The sequence below is a fragment of the Antrostomus carolinensis genome, unplaced genomic scaffold, assembly GCF_000700745.2.
Source record: "Antrostomus carolinensis isolate BGI_N321 unplaced genomic scaffold, ASM70074v2 scaffold50064, whole genome shotgun sequence".
NCBI lineage: Eukaryota > Metazoa > Chordata > Aves > Caprimulgiformes > Caprimulgidae > Antrostomus > Antrostomus carolinensis.
Window position 1 is genome coordinate 2,909 of NW_010313778.1, and position 10,415 is coordinate 13,323.

Genomic DNA, 10,415 nt, shown 5'->3' on the forward strand with positions numbered 1-10,415 from the left:
CAGGTCCAATATTGTCTCCTAGAGTCAAAAACTAATTAGGTGTTAAGATTTTCAGTGTGTTGTGTGGGTTAGAAGGCTTAGTTAAATAATTGCTGGACTCTAGCATGTTTTCTTACATGGCTTTCATCTAGTTTTTCACCACTCTCTGCTTCCTCAAGGCTAATGCATGCAATATTAAAATTACAAGAAGTCTCAAATTCAGAGGAGTCTATCTTCGCTAATACTACAGCAGGCAAATGTATGGGGGAAATAAACCACACCATCAGCTTAGTATCTTAACTCAGAAAATCTACTTTCCTAGATATTAATTTTCATCCAAAAGCTTTGTGAGCCTGCAGCAGTTTTAAAAAATGTATTTTTTCCAATTACTTGAATTGAAATCCTTTGCTTTTGCCCTATAGCAGCAATTATAAAGTCCTTATCTCCTGGATCTCATTAATTTTGCCTACAATAGAGTCACCTTCTTTTGTTCCATTTTGGCAAGTGTTTACATCAGCCCCAAATTCGAGTCTGATGAGCCTAGCAGTGAAGAGCTACATGCACTTTTTCCTCCAAATTAGATGCTAGGCAAGTTCCATCCAGACAGTTACTGTCTTCGTTTTGGTCAATAAGTTCCATTGGTCTTGGGTTTTAGTTATGCTAAGTACTTTAGTCTCAGTTCGATGCTGTATTATCTGTGATCAATGCTTCAAAGGCAGCGTTACAACTGTCTGGTGAGGGCTGCAGAGCTCTTCCTTAAAGCATGAACGGCCTTTGCCCAGCCTGCTGCAGACTGACTCCCTTCTCAACTGCTCCCAGCTCTTCTGGAAAGCCTCTTGTGACTGTAACTTCTCCATTCATGAGACCTGGATGATTGTCTGCGGTGAAGGTTTCTGGGACGATCCTTCCCTAAACAGGTCACAGACATTTCTGCCAGGGGCTCAGAGATTCAGGGAGCTGATTGCTGGCATTGGAGGGAGGGTGAAGTCATTACCTCTTCCTCTCTGGGGAAAGAAATCATCATCATGGCTTCTCCAAGACTGTCAGAAATGGTGTTGAAAAAAAGGAGAATTGCTTGCAGCAATATATCCAGAAACATGCTGGTGGGTAGCCATATATCCAGAAACATGCTGGTGGGTAGCCATATATCCAGAAACATGCTGGTGGGTAGCTACATCTCCAGAAACACACTGGTGAGGGCAAGGATTGCTAAGCATCCTGCTGCCAGTTGCCCTTTCCCTCTGCGGGTGAGGGGGAGAGTGGTGCTCTGGTTCTCCCACAGCAGCCTGTGGCTGGAGGCACAGGAATACACCTTTGTAACGCGGGTTTCGCTGAGGTAATGCTAAACTGGTATTTCAGAAGGGGCTATGGAGGTGCTGACGTTTCCCAAGTGTAGTCAACGTAGGATGTGCTGTGAGATGGGGGGAGGGAGTTACTCAAAATACCTGAGTAAATCTCTCACTCGCTGTAGTGATTTGCAGCAGTGCAGTAACTCGCTGTCTGCAGCAGCAGCACTGAACTGCACTGGCTGGTCATGGCTCCTTTACCTGGGGTGAAAGCAATAACTGCGTGGCAGCCAGAAAGAAGCCCAGGTAATGAAAGCACCGAAGGACAGCCTCATTTCTTTTGCCTCATTTGAGTGGTTGAGAGCAGCTGTCCTTTGTGTCTCACTGGCTTCAGGCAGCAGGGAATATTTGCAAAGTCACCTTGAGCTATTGCTGAGCTCCCAAAATTTGGCCACGCACTTTCTGTTATGCTGACAATTGATGTGTGCAGCAGAGCAAGGGCTGTGGATCCATTAAAGCTTGGTGAGTCCATTTAAACCATGAAGGGAGCTGTTACTCTAAATCTGAGATGGATTTTGCAGAATTTATTGTTTTTAATCCTTGCAGTTAGGTATATGATGATTATCACAAGTGACAGGATAGAGTTGTAGCCATGAATCCTAATTTATATAGAAGCACACAGAACTTTAGCCTTTATTTCTTAAAAATGTTTATGCTGGTAACCCTGGTTTGCAGTAGAGTGTTTTTATCATTTGGAGAAGAAACACCCAGGTTGTGAACATCTGTGCTGGATCTGAACCACAGGTAGGCACAGAGCAGCCTACAGCAACAAAGAGTGAGCCTATACATGCCTTGCAGTGTCTATGAAACCTCTTTGTGGAGTTGACACGTGCAGTAGCAGCTACATCTGGAAAGCACAGCAGGTGCTTGATCAGAGAACACCTGTACACATGGAGATGTGGCCAGTAAAGCACCTCTGTACACCGCTGACCGTGGTATTTTGCACGGCTCTTTGCACGCTCTGTAGGAGAGGTGTTAAAGTGTGGCTCAGAGGCTGACTAAGCTGGTTTCATACAGAGACTATTAATTCTTTGCTACAAAGATCACTTATGTTAAACATGACAATCCAAATCTGTGGCATGGTGCTGAACAGCTTTCTACTGCAGCCATCCACAAACAATTAATTAATTGTTTGCTGGTCTCAACATGGTGATGGTATGAAATGAGCCAGGCTTGCTTATCTGTATCTAGAGCCATTTATTTTGTTATCCAACCATATAACAACAACACACTCACTACAATTAACAGCACACGAGCATCATTAGTACCATGAGAAAACAAAGTCCACAGTTTGAAAGCCAGCAGCAGTTGGATATTTTCTTACGTTCATGTTAATTCTTAGCACTTCTCTTCTAAGTTTGCATATGCTACAGAGTTGCTTTTAATAGCAGGTCTGCATGGGAGGTCAAGACGCTTGGCAGGTCCCCATTATTAGAGGATGTTTTTGACAATATTTAACTTTTTCTTTCCATCTCATTTGTGACTTCTTTTTTCATCTCTCCTTTACTTCTGGGCAAACATGGACCATATATTTTGTCCAGATCTGCCACTTAAGCGCAGTTTCGGTTGGTTTTGTGCTGTAGGAATACACAAGATGGAAAAGCTTCACTTACTGTAATATCAAAGTAATATTTTATTGCTATGCCAATAACATATTTGACAAGTTGCTTCCAAGTACAGCTTTGCATTGCCTAAGAAAAAATACTTTCTCCCTCCTCTGTTTTGAGTAACTGTCTGGTTCTGTATAGAACACAGACATTAATATATCTGTAGAAGACTGATGTCACAAGACAAATAAATGGCCATGTACACTATTTTAAAAGATGCCGCTAGATATGAGGCTGCCATTATGTTAAATGAAAGCAACTATATTGTTAAGCTGCCCTGTGTAATTAAAACTCCATTTAACCACTTACCTGCATTGTATGCCTCTTGTGCTATCCATCCATTATCAGCTTCATGAAGTACTGAAAAAACAAAATGTGATTTTTAATTTTTTTTCCAAATGTGTCTGGTTAAACAAATATGTTTGCATTTAGGGCAAGACTACATTGTCCTCACCCCCGCCCCCCACCACCATTGAACAGCTGTTCTCAAACACATCCTTCTGAAGTGAAATTATATCATTAACCTGTCCCTCAGAAATGCTTGTCAGGAGATAGTATTTTTCCCCTCCAAAACTTTAAAAGTGGTGAAGAAAGTAAGATTTTATTTTGAATCTATGAATTTAAAAAAACTTGTTTGCAAACTGAACTTTAGTCACAGCAATTAAAAAACATTTTTAAATCTTTCAAATAACTTCTAAATAAGTTTTCTTCAAAAAAGCTTGTAGAAAAGATGTGTCACTGTACACAGCAGAAATCTATTTAAGCATTGGGCTAGTGCTATCTGGAGAGAAATACAGATTTAGTATCTCCTCCAGCATTTGGATTTGTCTGGGAATCCTTTCCGGCACTGGGTTTGCTCCAGCTCCTGCTCAGTTGGTGGGAACTCCTCCATGGTCTTTCCTTGGAGCAGGCTCAGACTTTTACCAAGTACTGAAGCAGATCCAGTCTCTCCCCTGAGGCTGAAGATAAATTATTTCTCTGGTGAGTTCCCAGAGATTTCTGCCCACTGCAGATTTTGGGAACTGTGCTCTGAGGCTGCACACCTGCTGGTCTCACCTCTGACAAGGAGAGGAGATGCATACAACAAGATGATGTTCACATTTTTAGGTGAGAGATTTTCTCTGTGAGACTCTCAGCCCCAGGCCAGAGTCCTGAGGAATAACTAGTATTTTTTGAATACTTACAGTTTGAAAAGGTACAGGTGTCTGAAGCCCCACTGTAAAGAAACAGTGTTGAATGTTAGTGCCTTGTAAAACATGAATCACATCTTGTTAATAATAAAATAAGAGTCGTGAATAGATCTGACCCCCGCTTTTGAGATGAAGAACAGCCTTCTAATCTCTGCTTGGCTCTCCTTGAGACGGAAGCAGAGCAGCACAGGAAACATGGTCCTTAAATGAACAACAGTTGGTGAAATTTGCAGGGAATCTTTTGTAAGTAAAGGATTTACCTGTTCCACTTAATTTGGTTGGCGAGTTCACCTAAGAAAGACAGAGAAGAATGTTTTACAAAGCTGGCAATGTGTTCAAGTTCAGGACTTTGTACTGTGTCCCTGGATCTCATGGTTGGGGATAAACTAGGTGGGGATGGGGGTGGGCAAATGAAAAGGATGTTTCTCAAAAGTATGATTGAGCACCCAAAGACTTGGGAGGTAGGTGGGAGCAGGAAACCCCATCAGACAGAGGAGAAGCTGGCTTTACGCTGGTTAGGAGCAGATCACTTCCTTCTTATCCACAGAAAGTCTTTCTGCCCATTTCACCCTCCCCTCTCCAACACACCCAAGATCCTATTTGAATCCTCATCAGCCCCTCAAGGCCACGCACACGGCCCGTATAAAGGATCCAGCGTTTGGTGGCCACCAGCCTGGCTGACTGAACCCTGTGGCTTGCTGTTTTCTGCTCGGGGCCAGCAGAGCATGGCCAGCAGGCTGGGGCAGACCACTCACTCTGCATGTCTCGCAGCAGCCAGCCCAGGCGATTGAGGACGTCCTTCATCAGGTGCTGGAAGTGGTTGATCCTGTCCTGATCCAGCTGCACTACCACCACGTCCATCCTGCTGGTGCCAAAATTCTGACTCGCAATCCTAGGGCACAGCCAGTCATTTCACCAAGGAAAACCATTTTGATTTAGAAAGTTATCAAAACTCCTTCATTAGGAAGGACTCTACAAAGAGCAGGTTGCTTTGGCAATGTGAAGTATCAAGTAAACAGCTCTCTGATAAGGTTAAGTGAGTTGCAATTGTTATATCTTGGGGTTTTTTTGGCAAGGCTTTATGCTTACCAAACGTGGATGGGAACTTTCAAATGCTGAAAATGAGAAAGGGGGAGGCGTTTTGCAATAGTGCTTTGACCTGCTGCAGGCAGGTTCTTACTGTTCTAGCACGACTGCCATTGTGATAGAAAGAAAATGCCAAACATACTAAATCGTGTCCAGGCTTCTGGAAAATGACTTTGATCCCACAGGCTAGATTTTGACTTGCAGCACAGTTGTGAGTAATGGACTGTGCTGCTGCCAGCACAGCCCCTAGGAACATGGTGATTCAAAGTTATCCTTATGATCCAAGTTCAAACTCAGCTTTAATTTGTACAAGTTACAGAGATGACGTCCTACAGTCCAGCTAGATGTTTGAGCTAGCCCTTCATGTGGCTGGGGAATTTAGTGCTGCAGCAAAATCTCTTGTGGATCTGTAACTTACTGTTGGTGTGGTTTTGCACCATTGAATTACAGCTGACACCCAGGCGTCAATTAGGAAGTGATAAGTTATAAATTAAATGTATCACTTGCAAGAGAAGGGATAATACATCTGTCTAGCTATTAAGCTTGTCCACAAGAAGAAGCAAAAATTAGTGGGAAATGAGCCAGTTACCTCTGCAGCCAAAGGCTGTTCACTGGCACTTATGTGCAGTAGTGTCACCAATACACATTCAAGAGAGTGTCGCTGTAAACTGAACCCTATGGGCTTCATCTCTGACAAAAATGTTTTTCTGGTAATAAAAAACAGTGGTTTTCATCAGAATCCAGCAACTGCGTAGCTGCCAAGGAAACTGAAACTTAAAGGGACCACTGTAAAGGCAGGCAGATCTCTCTCCATCCTCATTAACTGTGTGGATGTGGTGCCCTCTGTCTCACCTGGAATAGGGAGCAACTTTGCAGCGTGGATGCCTGGACAGAGGGGCACAGACAGTGGGGTTTGATCCCAGTTATCAACACCATATTTTTTCAAAGAAGAAAACAAGTGGTTTTGGGTGGAACGTACCTGTCTGTAGCCAGTTTAAATTCCTACAAATAGGATTGACAATTAAAAAAAAAAGAAAAAAAAAAGTAAAAAAGTTGTTAGTGTGATTTCCAGAAAGGCCAGCTGGCTGAGAAATAGGTGTGTTCATGAAGAAAAGAAAAGCAGAATACTGCTGCTTACTTTGGAAAACAGGAAAATATCTGGTTGCTCTCTCATCTTCTGCAAAGACTGAAGATGCTGTGCAGCCTCATCTCTCCTCTGTTCCATTTCCTTCTTCACTTTCGTTATGTCTGACAGTTGTTTTTTCTCATTGGATTGAATGTCACACAGCAACTTCTTCTCTTTCTGAATAATCTCTGTCTTCAGCTCTTCAAACAGCTTTTGCAGCTGAAAAGTCACTGTTTTCTTATTGGTCTAAATGAACAGAAAATGGTGAACTGGCTCAGGAACTCAACACTTCAGCTTAGTGTCTCTATTTATTAATCAGGATTGTACCTATCCTGTGCACTAGCTTCAGAAGGAAGCGGACAGTAAGTAATTGCTTAGAATATTTGATTGAACAGAGGGTTATGAAAATTAATCTTGATTTAGTTACAGAATCGTAAAATTCAGCCATCAATGTGAGAACCGTATCGGTACATATCGAAAATCCCACTTGTAGACTCACATTGTTTTTCTTTCATTTAGCAGATAGAAAACTTTAAAAATACATAAAGATATGTACAATCTGTGTTCTGCTAGTCCTGCAGCATGGTCTGCATAAATGGTGAAGTCTCCCAGCTGAGTCCTGCTGTGGAGCTATACTGGGAGGCTGTGAGAAAGCTTGGCTTCTGCCAGTTTCTTACGCCTGTGTTTTCCCTACTTTGGACTATATCTCTCTCTATTCATCTGCTTCTAACAGTATAGTTGCCATCACTTATTTCTGGGAAATTGTGGAGGAAAGATGCTCTGAATTAGCAATGATCTGGGTGCGGGAACTCAACGATGGACTCTGCCACACGATCAATATGATCAAGCAAGAAGCCATTTATTTGTTCTAATACAGTTATATTTATACCCCAAAACTAATGAAATCACCCACACCTGTTAACATGTTATTGGCTGTTCACTGGCAGCACGAGCTGCTCACACGCCCCTTTTCTGCACAGTGAGTGGCTGATGGACTTTGCCTGCATCCCCTCCTGTTTGCTTGCCAGGGAACATCTTTTGGATACATTTCAAGGTTCCTTTCTCACACCTTGTTGACGCAGGTGCTTCTCATATCACCAGACATGTATCCCTTCAGTTCCCATAGTCCTCTCAGGGTATGCCAAGATACGTTCCCACACTCCCCACATCTGGGTACCAACCTTGAGCTGATTCTCGTTTTCCTGAAGCTCTTCTAGGGCGGTAGCTAAAGCAGTTTTACGTTCCTGCAGCCATGTCACCATGTTTGAGAGTTCACCCTAACAGAAGGAAAGACAGCATTGAACTTCATAGCAGGGAAGCAGCATAGGTAGCTTTAAGCCAGGCTGGCAGTTTGAGGAGCTGGTGAAATGGCACAGGTGCCTTCTACCTGCCTGCTTTCACCAGTGAGTCCTAAAACAACCTGTGTTCATTTGCCTCTTCATAAAGATGTCATAACGGACAGCTGATATGATCTTGAAATCTTTCAAGTCAATGTGTAAATTTTATATATGTGTAAGTTTGTATGTGGTAGGTTAATAAACATCCTTCCCTTTGAATAAGTAAATTTCACTTTAAATGAATAAATCTCACTTTATCTGTTAAAGCTCTGTTCCTGACAGAATCTTCACATGTGCCTAACACGATCAAAATCCTTAGTTTTCACATCTGTCAGCAGCAGTGGGATCTGAGGATAAGGTAATAAGCAACTATCTTTTCTGAAGATCAACAAAACAGCGGTACTTACCCAGCTGTTTATTTTAATGGATACCATGATCACTGAGTGCTGTTATACTGCACAGTAACATATTTCAGAGGGGACATTAAACCTCATTCTTTGGGGATTAGACAGTCTCTGAATGGTTCTGGTTGCTCCTGGTTGCCTCCAGCAGTGTTTTCACACCTCAAGCACCCATGAATAGCCACAGCAGACACAGCTGCCAGATTTTCATTTCTTTAATAAAAATTACGCCAGAAAGCTTAGGTTTCCCATGAGATAGTTGTCACAGCTGGCAAGTTTTAATTTTTGAAAAATTAAAAGTAAAATAATCAAATTTGATCGAGGTTCCTTGCACCAAAACCCTTTTATAATTCCTCCTGAAGAGCTGCATTCCTGATTTCCCTGGTTATCCTGGGGAGTTTAAAAAAAACAACCAGGGGGAATATGCAGCTGAGATCTCAGCTTATCCATGGAGATGGCATCCCCATAGACAGGGCAGTGTTGCTTCTTTACCAGCTGTAGGGAGGAAGGAAATGGCTACTGTCCTACACAGCCCACTTCTGTTTCGCAGCCCTGAATTTTTAGTATGTAACCTGGGGGAGAAAGTTAGTTTGCAATACGTGTAACTGCAAAGGAGGTGTCCTGCTAATTCCCGAGGAGGCTGTGATGTGTCCTGAGGTCCAGAGCGAGCCAGGCATTGCCTGCCCACGCACTGGGTTCCTGCAGGGTGTTTTGCTCAGGCTTTAAATTGAGCCCAGAAATTTCAAATACAAGGCAGTGAGTGAGCTTAGCAAATGCATTTTATCCCTTCAGTCTCAGCTGATCCTGGAACATTTCAAGGACAGCAGCTGGGCTCAAAGGTAGGGACATTGAGGCCCCACAAAGGCAGGGACATGTCTGTGGGACTTTGGCTTGGCCAAATTTAAGGCAGAGGAAGGGGGAAGCCAGAGGGAAGGGTGTCCAGCGGGAAAACCCGTTTCCCAACCCAAAGTTCAGCAGTGGTGGTGTCCCTGAGGCTCTGTGGAGGAAGAGACTTCTTAATCCCTGCAGATTCCACTTAATGCCAGCCAGGAATACCCTGGTGAGTGGCAGTTTGCAGTTGCCTGGGGCTGCACATGATGGACATGCACTTTGGCGTGGGACAGCGGGGCCCTGCGCCAGCCTCTCGCTTGCTCTCCCGCATGCACGTCCACGCCAGCACACACTGCGGGATTCACCCACCCTCGTCCTGGTCAGCCCCAGACACCCTTCTCTGCTCTCCTCCCTCTGCTTAGCCTGCCAAGCTGCTTTTGGCAACACAAAGGAGGAAATGAAAAGCAAATTCCTTCCTGATGCACCCATCCCTGCTGAGGTGGACATGATATCCCCTGAGCTGCTGCCTGCCTGCCCTCACCCCCCCATCCCCATTCCCCGGTGGAAGCCTTACCGACCCTCCCGCAGCTTCCCCACTCTTCCAGGTCCAGAGGTTGGAGCAAACCCTGCAGAGGCCATGGGGAGAGGAGAGCCCCTTACCAGCTTTTTGTCATGTGCCTCCTTCAGAGTGATGATGCTGTGGCCCTTGTGGCATCCCGCGATGGAGCAGAGCATGCAGATGTACTGCCCCTCGTTCTGGCAGTAGCACTCCAGCAGCCTGCCATGCTCCAGGCACTTCCTCTCTGCCGCCAGACCACCTCCACCCACCTCCACCAGGACGTGGACCTGCTGGGAAGCCTTGGTGTTGTGTTTGTTCAGATGGGCCTGGCACAAAGACGCATCGCAGATCAGGCAGGTTTTCACTGCTGGCTGGGACTGATCCAGGCAGAAATCACAAGGAACGCCTTCCTTCTTCCCCTCTGCAGAACCCTTGCCCTGTTGTCCTTTGGAAGTCGTGGCCAGAAATGCCTCCACGATGCTGCACAGCTGGAAATTCTTCTGCAGCTCCAGAATGGGCCCCAGCTGGATCTTGCACATGGGGCAGGAGTAAGTGGCCTTGGATTGCTGCTGGGCACTGAACACCTTCTGGATGCACTCCTTGCAGAAGCTGTGACCGCAGCTCACTGACACTGGGTGCCTGTACAGACACAAGCAGATGGGACAGCTGAGTTCGTCCTCCAGGCTGGCACTCCCTCCAGATTCTTCCCTAGCTTTTGCCATGGCTGCAGATATGGCGTGTTAGCCTGTCTGCGAGAAACAAAACTAAAGACTTCTTGGCATTGTGCCCCAATTAGACACCCAGCCCGGAGGCTCTAAGTTCTTCCTCTTCCCCTGTGACAGGCCGGCGGAGATCGACTCCCCGTCCCAGGCTCCACCCACAAACAGTTCCTGTAAACCGTGGCAGCCCCTTTCAGATGTTTGCCCTGGATCTCAGGCAGCATGGCACTGTGT

General features: G+C 44.9%; 1 protein-coding gene across 1 annotated transcript; it reads right to left on the reverse strand.

The window, feature by feature from the left end:
* Nucleotides 1–4,382: 4,382 nt before the first annotated feature.
* Nucleotides 4,383–10,184, reverse strand: LOC104524515 (E3 ubiquitin/ISG15 ligase TRIM25; the record flags this gene model as incomplete). Its single annotated transcript, XM_029084843.1, has 6 exons — nt 9,564–10,184; nt 7,516–7,611; nt 6,347–6,580; nt 5,212–5,237; nt 4,878–5,014; nt 4,383–4,413 (listed from the first exon to the last, which is right to left on the reverse strand). Coding segments are annotated over exons 1-6 (1,145 nt in total), but the record flags the coding sequence as incomplete, so codon positions are not given.
* Nucleotides 10,185–10,415: the final 231 nt, after the last annotated feature.